Raw genomic sequence first — 15313 nt, 5'->3', positions numbered from 1 at the left:
CCAAAGAGCTTTTGGAATCTACCATGATGACCTTCAGAAATGTTCAAAGGACACCCAAGAGTTTGGTGCTGTCAATTCAGACATGCAACAATCCACATCACATCTACTGTAGAAAAAAATGCTTTTTTGGTGCTGCTTCCCACTGAAATGGAAGAGGCTGCTGTGTTGGGCAACAGCATGAAGATGATTTATCTTCAACTGAATCCTACTCAAAATTATGGTTCTCCAGGCAGCCATGAAGCCAGCCCAGGTGAGCTGCAAGCAGCTGGCTGGTGGCTATGCTGCCAGTGTTAATTTTTTGTATCTCTAATAGCTGTGTTTGCCTCAGCAATGGATGTGCCTGGGAGGATTCCAGGCAAAAAGGTTCTCTCTGCCATTAACTGTTTTTTTCTGGTGTCACCCATGCAATAAAAAATGCTGCAGAAATCTCTCTGTGAAGGAAGGAGCATTTACCCAAAAACCCTACAACATTTCTTAATTTTATCCAGACTGTGGATTTCAGCAGATCACTATGGGCTGGATGAGGTGTGCGTGGGAGGCTGCACTGCTGTGAAATTAGCATCAAAGACTCATCACATCCAGTAATAAAAAAAGGTAATAATTATTTTTGTATTAATATTGGTAATTACTGCTCACCTTTGTTGCCAAGGATTTGAGCTTCCCCAGCAGCGACTGCTTATTTGAATACACAATTTCTTCTTCATTATCTTCTCCTTCCATTATAGCACAGCTGTCAGCAGCTGGCAGTTCACACTCTTTTGAGTTCGTTGTCATCACTAATTTGGAATATTTATACTCCAGCCTGAAGATATAAAGCCACACAGGAATAGATTTTTTTTTCTGAAATGTCCCATACTCAGGGGTTTTGTAATTTAGATTGTCTGCAGTCCTCCCACATAGTTACTTCTGAGGTAGTGGAAATTAGATACTTTTCAATCATTAAAAATATGTAACCAAAATAGTATTAACAATACACTGAGCTCTTGCTTTCCTATTAGTCCTCTATCCTTATAAAAGAAGGATATATTTTCCCATAAGACCAAGGGGAGGTCAAGAGGGCTTCCTGCAGGAGGGCTTCCTGAAGAAGTTCTGGTTGGGGCAACAATCAAAATAGAACTAAGCAATATGGTCAAGAACCATATTTATGAACCAAAATTTTTTACCAAGCTGAAAGGGACTGATTAGAATAAAGATACTCTTTTGGTCTTCAGAACTTGAGAAAGCCATGTTGCTTCAGAAACTAAAGTCAACTTCAAACTCCCAAGGGTTAGAAAGACAGTTCCTATTTGGAAATTATGCCATTGCAAATTACTGTGGATGTTCAATACTTTCCTCACTGAAATTTTTTATAGCCACCATTCTGTCTGATCTTGACAGAAGAAACATCAATTTGGTGTATGAATGGATTGATCCCACAAGGTACTGCTCATCAAGAGTGTCATAAAGTCAGATGCAGGAAAAGTCACTCCATCAAGCTTTTAGCTAACTTTTATATAGAACAAAATTTGCAGTACTTACTTCTGGTTCTTCTTCCAAAAGTAGCAAGTCAAGGCTATCAGCAGAACAGCTGTGAAAGCACCAACACCAGCTCCAACTTTAAGCCAAAAATCCACTGTTTCACAAGTGCTGGTCCTTTTTTCTGGCAAGGGAACTCCTTTAATGCAATGCTTTGGCTCATTCCATACATATAAGGTTTCCTTTCAATCAGAAAACACCAAAAAGTGAGCTGCTTGTAGGAAAAGAGAGAACTGTTTAGACTTAGAGAAAACAAGCTGTTCTGAGGTAGAAAGGTCAGATGACTTTTCAATGAAAGCAAACCCAAACACACCCTTTAGGTTTTCAGACTTCAGGTTTTCAAGTTATTTTGTCTAATCAGTCCTCTCCTTGCTTGTGCCTGCAGGTTCAGGCATAGCAAAAGGATTTCTTCCCCTGTATAGGTCTCCACGTCACACAGTATGGGCTGGACAGCTATTGGGGATAAGTTGTGCCTGCACAGGAGCTGATAATCAACAGGCCAGTTTGAACCTGTGGAAGAACTTCCTAAGAAGAATAGAGAGGAATTCTCTTCCTAGAGAATGCAGCAGCAAAAACATTGCAAGCAAATAGGATGAATTTATGAACTGACTTTTGGAAACATTTCCTAGCCTGCCCCTGATGTTTATGGCCATGAAACAACTGAAGTCTTTTGGACACTCTATCCTTCAGAAATAGAAGGTTGAAATAGAAACAGAAACTTGTCCTGCAAGTCTGAATGCATTGAGAGCTCACATCCTTACTCACACAGCTGGTCAGCACACACCAGCTGTCCTGCAGGAAGCACACTGCCATTGACACAAACATTCCTGACTCTCAACACAGCTCCTCCCTCAGCTTGCATCCCAGCCAGCTCAGAGCCTGGGCTGAGATCTTCCAACCCACTCACACATCAATTTGCACATCAAATCTCAGCAAGAATCCAAGGTATACCCAAATGAGCCCATCTGACTTAGAGACATGGGTGCTGTACCTGAAATCCTTTTTTGCAGGCTCCCTCAATCTCATGGTAGTCTTGCTCTGTGCAGAGAGGACAAGCTTCTGCACTTTCCCAGAGGAAGTAGAAGGTGCATCCATCACAGGTGCCTGCAGGGCAGGAGCTATGAGGAGAGCAGAGCTCAGTTACCAGTCATGAAAGAAACACTCTGGGGTTTGCATCCTCATCCACCTTCTGCTGCTGAAGATTGGGAATGGCAAGTATGAGAAATGGGTAAACATCCATCAAGTCAGCAGATAGAAGAATCTGGGGGGAGAATTTTTCCTGGTTTGCAAAGTGTTTTCTCGAGTGAAAACAGGTGTTAGGCTTTCAAAAATCTAAAGGAGAGGTAAAGGGAGAGGAGAGGGAGAGGGAGAGGGAGAGGGAGAGGGAGAGGGAGAGGGAGAGGGAGAGGGAGAGGAGTTACTGCACCAGCATACACCTCCATCACTGTCCTCCTGCACAGGGTGGCTGTTCCACCTGACTGCTGCTATCTGGTTCTTGCCATTGTTCTAATGATGTCTGGGTGATTTAGTCCATGTGGAATGGACTTGTCCTGTCATGGTTAATTACTAGAAGGATGTTCACCGGTTAATGAAGAGATAACAGCTTCTCTTACTCCAAGAAAAACTAATGGCCTATTTTGTATTCAGCCTGCAGAAGGAAGTTGTACTGGCAGTGGCAGGACAGTCATGTATATATTTTTACTGACAATCATATCAGGTCTAACAGCAGCAATGGCCAAAGGCCCTGCAAGAAGTTTGGTCATATAAATATGAAATATATTCATGCAGAAATAAAAATTATTTTAAGTTGTATTATTCTATATTATCTGGAAACCTGGTATCCTGATCTGAAGCATTGAAAAATCCCCAGCCCTAAAAGCCCATTCTGGCTTATCCAGATTTGAATACCTGACAACAGGTACATTCCTCTGTGAATTATGGAGCATTTTTCCAACCTACATGGCAAGAGCACTGACAGACCTTTCTTCTCAACTGCTTTCATCTTGTACTGTAGATTCATGTGATACTAAACACCAAGCCTGGAGGATCAAGGAGTTACATTATTTGACATATTTCTGATACCTCCCTGTGTGAAAGCAGCTGACTGCTGAGCTAATCAAAGGGGGATAGGAAAGGAGAAGCCAACATGAACTGAGATAAGGTACTGTGAGCCATTTCTGCCCCTGCTCACACTTTCAAAAGCAAGGTAGGCTGTTCCTTCCTCACTACTGGTGCTTTATCACAGTTCCCATCATGTTTATCCTGTGGCACTGGAAGAACAACTGAAGAATTTTCATGCAGAAGCTGATAGGGGCTTACTGCCCAGCATATTTTGTAGTAGGACAGGTCCCTCAGAAACTGGGCTAAGCATCTCCAAAGGTGCTCAAACACCAATCATTCATCCATCACCTGTGAAGTAGACTCTACTCTGCCTTCATTCAGCAAGCACAGTTTGTGTGTCACAAGAGGAACAGGGACCAAAGGATCCCACACTTCTCACACTGCTCACTTTTGGGAAGGAGGATGAGTGAGAACTATCAGCAGATTTGTAGCAACATCCAGACAGACTAAAATAGGCCTTGATAACCAAAGAGGAGAATTATCAGAGTTGAAGGAAGCTTCTGAAAAATCACAGTGTGTTGCTAAATAGTAATAGAATTGAGTATTTTACTGTTTTGTTTTTTTTTTTCTCTGCAGTTTTTCAATCATGCTTGTGCCTTAAGTTATGTTTATGCAAGCATAAACAGGATTTTGGAAGCAAGAAGCTTTTTAAAGTCCCTCAAATCAGACTGAAGGGAAAAAAACATCAGGTAAATTAAACACAACTGGTACAAGACAGCCAGGATACAGCAATGAAACACATAAATAAATATATCCCAAAAATAAAATAGACAGAGCTCACACAAGCATTGCAATAGCAGATTTCAAAATTCCTAGAGCAGATTGCCTTTGTCCAAAAAAATAATTTTAACTAGCTACTGCTGTAGCTCAAGGAAGAAAAACTATCTCTCAAAGCCTCAACTAGGCAGTTTAATCAGGAGGCTGAAGATTAAAATAAGGAACTGAAATAAAGGAGAAGTGAAAACAAGCAAACATCACTGCTTTTCCTTTTTGCATTTAAGCTCAGAACAACCTGCCACACAGCCTAAACACAGATCAGTTTGTCTGCTGGAAGCTGATGGACACCTAGGAAAACAAGTGACTGATGAGGGACAGAGCTCTCCTCATTGCTATTATAATATAAAATTACTAATGAGTTTTGTAAAGATTACCTGAGGAGCAAAAGCTTTTTGGGACTAGTAGGACACAAAGAGTGAAATACCTGGGCACAGAAAGCTCTCCTTGGTCTGGTTTGTTGGGGTTGCATCTCATTGTCACAACAGTTGCACGGCCATTTTCACAGGAGGTTGTCACTGTTGAAGACCTAATGTCAAACAAGAGGAGAAAAGCAACATATTTCCACTACATTGAATGGATATTACTGTTTCATAGGTCTGTAGACACTCATGCAGCTGCAATGCTAACAAAATACCCTTTACCAAAATGCTTTTGACTTTGCCAGGTGAAAACAAACAAACAAACAAAACAAAAACAAAATAAAAGAGAACAGAATCAGGGTAGGCCTCACCAATTCATTTAACTCTCAAAGAGCTCTGAGATGCTACTCAGGGAACTGCTCTGGTTTTCTAAATCTGCTGCATCAAGGAGTGAACTTTGCCACAAAACAGAACGGAATGATTGCAAAGGAGAATCCCAGGTGCTGTGGTTGTTGTGTTACTCTGCTGGAGAGGCTCTGATGGCTCACTCCCAGCCCAGCAGCCTGAGAACAAAACTGTCCTGGAACAGCACAGGGCAAAGGGTGTGGAAACCCAGAGCACTGGGAATATTTCTCTGTCTGCTCTGGGGTGCCCTGACCCCCAGGGGAGCACTGACTTTGACCCTCATTCATGGAGAAAGTTTCCAGGCTTCAAGATAGACTAGAATCCACAGAAGTTTGAAATAGATTATAGAGAGTAGTGTAGGTGTATCACTTGGCGAGAAACAGGTTTTGGGATTTTTAGTATGTTGTGGATGGAAGCAAGATGGAGGGCACAGGATGTCATCCTGGGTTTCTTCTTCAGGCTTCTTCTTCCTCCTCCTTCATGGGTTTGGGTGGCATTTTGTAACTGGGCAGGAAAGTCAGCATTGCAGCTCTTTGGGATCAGTTATTGGGTTAAAAGGGAAATAATCCAGGTGTCAGTTCTTAATTGGATAGTTTAGTCTTAAAAGACCTTGGAACAAGAGATTGTTGGCCATTTTGTGCCTTCTAATGAAAAGCTGCCAAACTCACAGTAGTGAGACTTTTACTGATAAGAAACAGTAAACAGCTGAGTCTGAACATGAATTACTGTCTCAAGTGCCTTCAATTCAGACACAGAGAAAACAACAACTGGTACCCCCAGTTAAAGGGGATTTAAAAGATCTCATTCCAGCACGATAGACCTTGTAAGCCAAGTTCATAGTATGCTCAAAGTAGGGCCTCTGGTGTGGGGCTCAGTTTGCAGAATCAGACGCATAATTAAAGTATTCACATAAGCATGAAATGCTGATATCCAAAGTCCTATATTCAATTAAGTCCCAGCTTAGAAACACAGCTGACATGAAGACCAGCATGTAGACATCTGAACTGAGCTGATCTTTGAGCTACTTCCTACCCAAACTGAGGCATTCTTTTTATGGAGAAGAGTGAAGAATGGGAAAAGCATACTAGTAACTGTGCATGTTAAATAATCAAGATTATTTTTAATATTGATTAGTCCTTTTTTGTAGCATCAAAGTAAACACAAATGAAAGTGAAAGAAAATATGCAACCAGAAGTGGAGATTTCAAAGTCATATATGAGAAAATATGGAAGATAACAGGACATTGAAAGTGGCATCTGGATGATTCAAAGCTCTGGGATCACTTCCTATGGATCAAGACTAATTTAGATTTGAGTAAAGATTTCTGATTTCATGATATGATCTTCAACATGTCAATCAATATCAGGCAGATACTGATTAAAGTGGCAAAGACTAAGGTGGGTTATAGATCCCCCTTCACAGTTTTACTTTCCTCTAAACAAATGAAGACATCTGACATAGCAATAAGCAGCATTTTTTACCTACTTGTAAAAGAAATGCACATCTGGTATTTTGCTTGGAGAGGGAGGGAACATATCTGCCTTGATGCTGATATTTTCCAGCATTGTTTCAACAGTAGCTCCTAAAATTTAAGAAATAAAAAAAAAAAAGAAGCAATCTATTAATGGATTTTTGAGGAGTCCATGTGTAATATTTTCTCAGTCTGAAAGCTGTGTATCTCAATAGCATTTAATGACATTGCTGTACATTACACTCATTTTTTTCTAACTAAACTTTGCAGATATATATGTTCCTCATACAGTCTGATTTCCTCATGTAGACATAGCAAAAAAAACAAAAATAATGAAACAACTGTGTAAATGCTTATTATTCTTTTATATTAATTTAAAGCAATCATGGGCTATTAAAGAAACATTAAATAATTTAGGCTGGCAAAGGACTGCTGAAGTCCTTTATCTGATGCAACCCCTCAGAGCATTTGCCTTGAGTTTACAACCCTCACACATCAAAACCAGGTAATGACCTAAGCAATTTGCAGTACTTTGATAGATGGAATAACAAGACTCAGAAGGATTATGGATGGAATCATAGGCAAGCCTTGATGGCACATTTTGGAACAAATGACAGGCTGGTGTATGAACTACATGGATTCTGGGCAAAAACTGAAAAGGAGGAGAATGGAAGTAATCAGAGTTCTTAGAGATCCTTCCAACCCCATGAACCAAAGAAGACAGAAAATATTGGTGCTTCACTGCAACGTTGCAGAAGTTGTACAAAGGGGGCTGCATCATTCCCAGGAGTTAAAAATTGACAGAACAAGAAGTGGTAGTGGTCAGAAACTGGTGAAAAGACTGAAGAAAAGAAGTTTTCCACTTGCTCTTGAAACAGTTCATAGAATCACAGACTCATAGAACAGTTTGGGTCGGGAGTGTCCTTAAAGATCATCGTGTTCCAAACCCCTGCCCTGGGCAGGAACAACTTTCCCTAGACCAGGTTGCTCAAAACCCTCTCCAACCTCTTCTTGAATGCTTCCAGGGATGGGGCAGCCACAACTTCTCTGGGCAACCTGTGCCACTGTCTCACCACCCTCACAGGGAAGAATTTATTCCTAATATCTAATCTAAACCTACTCTCTTTAAGTTGGAAGCCACTCTCCCTTTTTCTGTCACTGCATGCTCTTGTAAAAAATCCCTCTCCAGCTCTCTTGCAGCCCCTTTAGGTACTGGAAGATGCTCTAAAATTGCCTTAAATCCTTCTCCTGTCCAGGCTGAACAATCCCAGCTCTCTCAGCCTGTCACCCAGGAGGGGTGGTCAGCCCCTGTTTTGGCCTCCTCTGGACTCACTTCAGCAGGTCCACATCCTTGCTATGCTAGGAAAGGAAAATTTCAACCATTTTAAAATTTAGTAACTGAGATTAAAAAAAAAGGTGTCAGAAGTGCTTGACATCTTTTCTTTGTATTAGGAAAAAGTCAGGACTATCTCCTTGTTTTTCAAGAAAATAACTTCCCTCCCCTATTCCTCTGGTGGCAGGAGACAATATTGGCATTTCCTGGCATGAATGTTTGTGAACTAGAAACCCATACCTAAGAGTGACCTTTAACAGAGCTTTTGATGACAGTGAATTGTCAAAAGACTCATGGAGAGGGGATATGGTGACCTGAATTACAATGTGTCTCTCACAATGAGACACAATAATGGTGATGGAAAATGGGTTTCAGTTCATGGACAGATGCACAAGGAGAGAAAGTCAACAAGAATTTATGGAGAACCTCTTTTGTTGAACAAATCTGATCTCATTCCTTGAGTGCTGATGAACTTTGTTGCTAAAGAAAGTTATGTAAATGTATCAAGTATTTCACTAATTACCACATGAGTTTCTAATTAAAAAGTTAGCAGTGTACTATCAATTAAGAGCACACTCTGCATTAAAAACTATTTAGCTAAGTCATTATAAAATTATCTGGCCATGGGAAATTGTCATCAAACATGGGATGTCTCCAGGCTTCTCTAGGCATCAATATTGAAGTGTGAAAATGCAAGATTAACATCAGGGATCTGCAAGTAACTGTATAATCCATGCTGGTAAAGTGTGTAGATGAGACAAAGATTAAGAGGATTAAAAATAAAATACAGAGCAACTTGGTTGCTTGGTTCAATTAGCAAGATGGTCCCAAACTCAATATAAGATATATATATATATAAAAAATATAATACAAGTGCAGCAAGAATTGAAGGCCAGTCTTAAGAAAGAGAGATTTCCTTTGGAAACTGTGACTTTGACATCAGATCCAAGAAGCCATCATTAAATCCCTTAAGTTTGGAGAAAGAAGGATGCAGGGATTCCAAATACAAAAGTGATTTTTATTGGCATTATAGCAAATTAAATACTGGAATACTATTCTATTCTATGCTTTAAAAAATATAAAATGTTACAGAAGGTGTAGAAAGAGCCTCAAAAGTAATTTAGGTGCTCAAAATAAATACATGATAGCAAGACAATTAGAAGAACTTGGTCTATTTAACTTATCAGAAGGTGTGTGACGATTCCAGTACACAAAATATTTCTTCAAGAAGGAAAACATAGGTGTGATCTGGAGAAAGACTAATAAAAAGCAAGAGCTGGAAACTGAACTCAGGGAAATTCAAATAGGAGACAAGCCTGCTTTAAAAACAGAGAGATGATGTTTGATCAGTGGAAAAAAATACCAGTGACTGTGGCAAAGTTGTTATTCCTGGCAGTCTTAAAAGCCCAGGTTGAATGCTCTTCCAAAGATGTGCTTTTGTCAAACATAAGTTTCTGGACTCAGTGCCAGGGAGAAAGTACAAACACTCAGTGCTTGTAATGGATAGGTGAGCAGAGCAAATGACTTCATTGTCTCATCTGGCCTCAGATTCTGGGAACTTGTGATCTGGACCAATGTAAAACTTAATGATGTGCACAGCCACGTGCTGCCCTAAGCCTCCTGATTCCTTGTCTAATTATGTCCCCACATCAGTTTCTCCTTCTAAAATTGCCCAAGTGGGATCTTGGCAAGGGCAGAAACACTTGGACTGAAGTGAGTATCACAGTCATTGGTCTCGCCCTGAGTGAGGTGGGTATAGAACATAAAATAAAACCAGTGCTTTTTAATTACACTCTCCAGATTTTTGTGCTGAAATGCTATGCACTGTGAGACCCACCCAACCAAGCACAAGGAAGAGTGAATAACACAGAAATGGAAAACTAAAAATGTGCACAGCCCTTGCTTTTCTCCTCCAGCCATCAGCTGAACTGAAACATCAGCAAAACACAAAGGCATCTGTGCAGAGCTGCTTCACAGCTCAGGAACCCTCTCAGACTGATCCTGGGCTGCCCCTTCACCCTTCCCTCAAAGCAATGCAGCTGCTGAGCCAGGAAGGATTTACTCTGCAGCCCTAAATACATGAGAGTACATTCACAGCAACAAGGAGAAGACAAATTGTGTACCTAAGAACCTGTCAGCAAGGCTGTTGGACTGCAGAGCCAGGGCTGTTCGGAAGCCCTTGCTGTCTGATGGGATGATGGTGGACTGACAGACAAAAGCTCCCACAAAATTGGAAAAATCTTCTGATTCTGCAACCATGTCCTTCAGAGTAACATCTGTGATATTGTCAGTGCAAATTGCCATCTTCTTCCCCTGTGGACAATCAGGAAAAAAGGGAGAAGCTGTTGGTTGTTGAGAAGATGTGAAAGTTTGGGAAGAGAGAGATTGCAAACTTGCTGATTGCAAACTGGATGAGATTCATTACTTTATCTTGTAACAAGCTGATGTCTCTATGTGTCTGTCATAGGAGGGACAAACCACAACAAACTGTGCCATTGTCAAAGCTCCCATTAAAGCCTTGTACAGACTCAGAAATACAATGTCACCTCTGGCAGGTGACTTATCAGAAATCTGTACTGTGGAGCACTCTTCTTTGTTTATCTTGACAGCACAGTGTTTACTTGCAGAGCGTAGTAAAATGCTTGCAAAGGAAAACCCTATTTCCCTTGCCTTTAAATAACATACTGTAGAACACTCTTTGTTTGGGATTTAATCCTGATAAAATATTTTCAAAGCACAAATACATGAAATCCCGAAACAGATATATAGCCTTCAAGAGTGCTTTAATGTGGTATGTCAAGATCAGTGCTAAAATCAGAGCAACAGCAATGAAAGACAAATTACCAGACTCAGTTTTCCTAACAAAATGTCAAGCACTCACCACCTAATCACTGGCTGGTTGTACTGTAGTGCCATTGTAGTAGTTTGGGAAAGTGAAGACCAGATCCACAGAGGAGAGAAAATATCTACATTTGTGGACCTAGCTGTCAGCAGCTGTAATCCAGGTGTAGTTAAACACACATAGAATCCTAAAAGTATGCAAAATGCTGTAAAGAAATGTGACTACTCATTTGTCTTAACTCATGCAAATCCTTTGATACATGGCAAAAAGACGTCAGAACTTTACAGGGCTGAGCATTATTGTTAACTACACATGTTGGCTTTCATGGGACAATGCACAACACTGGTACTGCTCTGAAAGTCAATTTATGTGTGTGACAACATGCTCTGCTTCAGTCCAAGCTTCAGGCAGAGCCTGTTTAACTCACAAACTAAAAACATATTTTTCTGCCACTGTCCAAGGCTGCAAAGTCAGCACTGGGCATCTTGGCCACTGGCAGACAGCAGGGTGACCAGGGGCTCTGCATACAGCATCTCCAGTGAAGCAATGAGGGACACATATGGAAAGCAGTTGCCAGCTGAAAGACTCAAACTCTTAATTTGGGCTCCTTGGTGGCAGCACACAAAGGGCAGGGTCATGATGCAAGTGACTTAAAGGCACAGGAAAGAAAAAGCAGGGTTGTGACAGGAATTTTCTTCTGAGCTTTATTAATGGCCTATAACACAGTATCTATCTCTGCTCTGGAAAATCACTTGGCTGCTCAAAACTCCTCTTGCACTGCAAAGCAAGATCCAAAGGGAAGTGTTTGCACAGTGTTGGTAACAGCTCAGCTGACAGGGAGTCTTTGTCCTGTCTCAGTGTCACCCCAGAGCATCAACACAAGCAACAAACTGGTTCACCCTCCCAGCCCTCAAGCCCAGCTGAGCTCACCTCATTCCCACACAGGCTGATGTTAAAGAAGTGGAAGAACTTGGTGCCTCGGGAAGTGAAGCTGGGTCCACTCATCAACGAGCCCACCTGGCTGAGGTTGCTAAAATTGTAATTCAGGCTCTGGTTTTCCTTGACATAGGACACCAGGCAATCACTGAAGCAGGCAGAGTGGTCCTGCAAGGCAGAGGCATCCATTAAAGAGCAGTTATGGAACAGCAGCAAACCATTCACCTCGGAGTTAAAGCATGGGTGCAGACTAGACTGCTTTCCTTGTTAAGGAATGAAGGGGAACTCTGTCCTATTCCTGTAACTGATCTTTCCCTTGGGGTAATTCCCATTCCCATTCCTGTCCCTTGCAATCACATATCAGGACTAAAATGTTCCCTAAGCCTGGTTTTTCTGTTGTCTGCTGCATTAGCCAAGAGAATGCAATTTCTTGCTTTCCTTCGTTCTGGGTACTTTTAGGATCCCAATGTTCCAGTTTAAATCCCTGTAAACAGACCAAAACATGTCCTTGGTTACACTTGCATTTTGTAAAGGAAGCACAAGAAACAGCTCAAGAAACAAGGGCAGGATATGAACATAGCAGAAGACAGGCAGAATACAACAACTGGAGCTGTTCTTCCACTACCAGCTCCTTGAACATGATAAATGTTTACTTATGCTTACAGTTTCATGTAAGAGGTTACAGGTTTCTAAAGGCCCAGAAACATTCAGCTGAGGAAGTCCCTGAGTTTAAAAGAGCAGGCATTGGGATAGCTTTGGTGGAACTTGCCCTTTTTGTACAATGTCCACAGTACAGCTTTTTGAAATGAACCTTTTTTGAGCTGAAGTTGTCACTTTTATCTGATTATTTACAAACAGAAATTAGACTAGTGACTGTTGCCATTTTTTTAGTTTTTCTAAGCCTTCTGATGTTTACATTCTTGTAACAAACTTCCTCACATATTTACTTTATGTAAATAATTATTGTTTTGTATTCTGTTATGGAGGAGAAGAAATGTGATGGACTGTTGGTTTGTCCAGTGCCATTGGAGAGGTGGCACTGTCACCCTCCAATCCACTGTCACTTTTGGAAATCTATGAATGTTGGAGTCAGAAATTAAAAGTTCTCTTTTTACCATCAGAGAGCTGCATGTCTGTGTTGTGTTATTTCGTGTCCTATAGCTGTTGCGTTGTGATTTCAGGATTTACCTTAGAACTTCAGGGTCCCTCCCCTGATAATTCCCCTCCCTGAACCCTGCCAAGTACTGTCTGTCAATCCTGGAATTCCAGAAGGGCGTTGAGTGATTGGCAGATTCAAAAGATGCCCTCTACCCCTGGGGAGGGCATTGGGCCATCCAGATGTCCTTTGTCCCTTATGACCTCCTCCTATGTACCTGGCTGGTGGCCTCCTCCCTCCCCCTCCTCCCCAGGGTTCAAAGAGCCAGCAACCACATGGTTCAGAGTTCTGTTGGAGCTGTTACTGGATTCAGAGGCCTGTGGGCCAGAATCAAGCTCTAGATTTAAACCCTCTATCTGAACCAACTCCTCTCCTTCACCTTCACCTTAAAGCTTCTCCGAAGAGGGAAACCCAAGGAGTGACCCTCTGTGAGAGGAGCTCCATCCCACCACCCCCAGAGCTCCTGCATGCCTGGACTTGTCTCCATGTGCCCAGCTGCAGCACACAGCTAGCCAAAAGTGTCTCTGGGGTGAAAACACCACAGCTGCCACTATTTGGTTCAGCACCAAGGGCCAGGCAGGCTCAAGCATGTCCGTCTGGCTATATTGGTAATATTCCAATATACAGTAACAAGTGACATCTTTGGTGGGCACATTGGTCATAGCCATGCTCCAGTGCTCACAAGGCACATGCCCTGCAGGAAAGCACTAGAAGCAGCCCCCTGAGAGCTTCAGCCCCACAAACACTGTCTGCCCATCTCCGAGAAATGCTCAGGCCGGGTACCTTGGTGCTCTTGCTGCCAGGCCCACACGGGATGCAGGCCTCCCTGCCGTACACCTGGTGGATGGACAGGAAGGTGTTGTCAGGACACTCCTTGCACTGGCTGCTCTCCTTCTCGATGTAGTGTCCTGGAGGGCAGGGCACGCAGGACGAGCCCAACTGCTCGGAGCCCAGCGCACAGGCCCGGCAAGAGGAGGCCACTCCATCCACTGCGTTGGTCACCGTGATGGAGTAGATCTTGGCCATGTCATTGATGAACTGTCTGCTCTGGAACGAGAGCCAAGGAAACCACCCCGGGTGTCGCCATGTTTCTCTTCACAGAGAAAAGCAAGGCACAATTCTTCCCAAGAATATTTCTGGGTTTCACATTCTCTGAACATCAGAGAAAGGAAAACACAATTCTTGTCTCGTTTGCTGTGCCTGTGTTTGTGCCAAAGTAGAATGCAATATGGAGATTGTTTACCCAAAGTGATGGTGTTATGTTTCCTTGGCCCATCAGGGCCAACTCTGTGTGTGTGTTGGGACTGTTGGCTGGTAGTCATGAGATTCTGTGCAGGTCTGTGCAGAGTTAAGTGCTTGGCAGATTCAGTTTAGATATCATGTAATATAGTGCAATATAGTATAGAATAATATAGTATAATGAAGTAATTAATTAGCCTTCTGATAAGATGGAGTCCTCCTCATCATTCCCCCCTGCCAAGGGGATCCCTGCAAATACTATACCCAGTGTCATCACACTGGGGACACCACCTACACCTCTGTGCACCAATTCAGGGATCAGCTTATCCATGGCTCTGTCCTTCCTCATGGATTGTTTATGCACAGCTGCCTCCCAGGGGCTGCTTTTGCTGAGAGCCACTCGTCCCGTGTGGGAAACCTGTGAGCTTCAACAGAGGGCTAGAGTTCTGGCAGAGAGTGTCCAAAGAATGCTGTTTTGTAAAGCCCCACACATAAAGTACTTACATCTTGGCCTTCATTTATTCTCTGAAAGGCCCAGGTGAATGTGAAGGAAGCATTTTTGGAGATGATGTGAGTGTAGGATTGTCTTTCTTGCTTTTTTCCCATGATTCCACCACATTGGTATTTTTTCGATTAACATCCTACAAAATGGGCATAATTTAAAAATAAAAAGGAGCAACAAAAAAGTGTGGTCATACTACACTAAGCACCAATGTTTTATGATCTAGAGATTAGCATATAAAAAGGACTCTACAACTGCATTTAACATTTAATAAAGCAAATTTATTAAATGTTAATAAATGTAATAATTAAAGCAAAAAATACTTATTTTGTTTTGCACAACTGACAAACTTTCAGCCTGTTCTAAATTGCCATCTAATTTCCACTCAATTCTCTTCAAACTAAGAGCAGGTTCCTTTAAAGAGCCACTAAATACCAAAAAGAACCAGCTTCCCCTTTCAGTGGAAGGGGCAAGAGAGCCATTGCAGATCCATTTGCCTTCCTCAGTTAATGGACATTCAAACAAACATCTGTCTGCTGCTCTACTGATCCTCCAGGTCACTGACAGGATGATCAAGTGTAAATTTCCAAACTGTCCTCTTCCCATCCCTCTATCCCAGATCTTGATTTCTCACTCTGTTACTAGATGCTAACTCAA

The 15313-nt window shown here is 42.0% G+C and overlaps 1 protein-coding gene across 1 annotated transcript in view; it reads right to left on the bottom strand.

Moving 5' to 3' along the window:
* ELAPOR2 (endosome-lysosome associated apoptosis and autophagy regulator family member 2) overlaps positions 1-15313 on the bottom strand; it is a 100185-nt gene that overhangs the window by 4526 nt on the left and 80346 nt on the right. Inside the window, 10 exon segments of the mRNA XM_036401254.2 lie at positions 637-802; positions 1519-1697; positions 2507-2633; positions 4838-4939; positions 6663-6759; positions 10105-10294; positions 11754-11927; positions 13699-13962; positions 14659-14744; positions 14747-14795. Of these exon segments, the coding sequence (XP_036257147.1) occupies positions 637-802; positions 1519-1697; positions 2507-2633; positions 4838-4939; positions 6663-6759; positions 10105-10294; positions 11754-11927; positions 13699-13962; positions 14659-14744; positions 14747-14795 (1434 nt within the window).

This window comes from Molothrus ater, chromosome 5, assembly GCF_012460135.2.
Source record: "Molothrus ater isolate BHLD 08-10-18 breed brown headed cowbird chromosome 5, BPBGC_Mater_1.1, whole genome shotgun sequence".
NCBI lineage: Eukaryota > Metazoa > Chordata > Aves > Passeriformes > Icteridae > Molothrus > Molothrus ater.
Note: the sequence above shows the minus strand (reverse complement) of the source record. Positions and strands in the feature narration are given on the sequence as shown.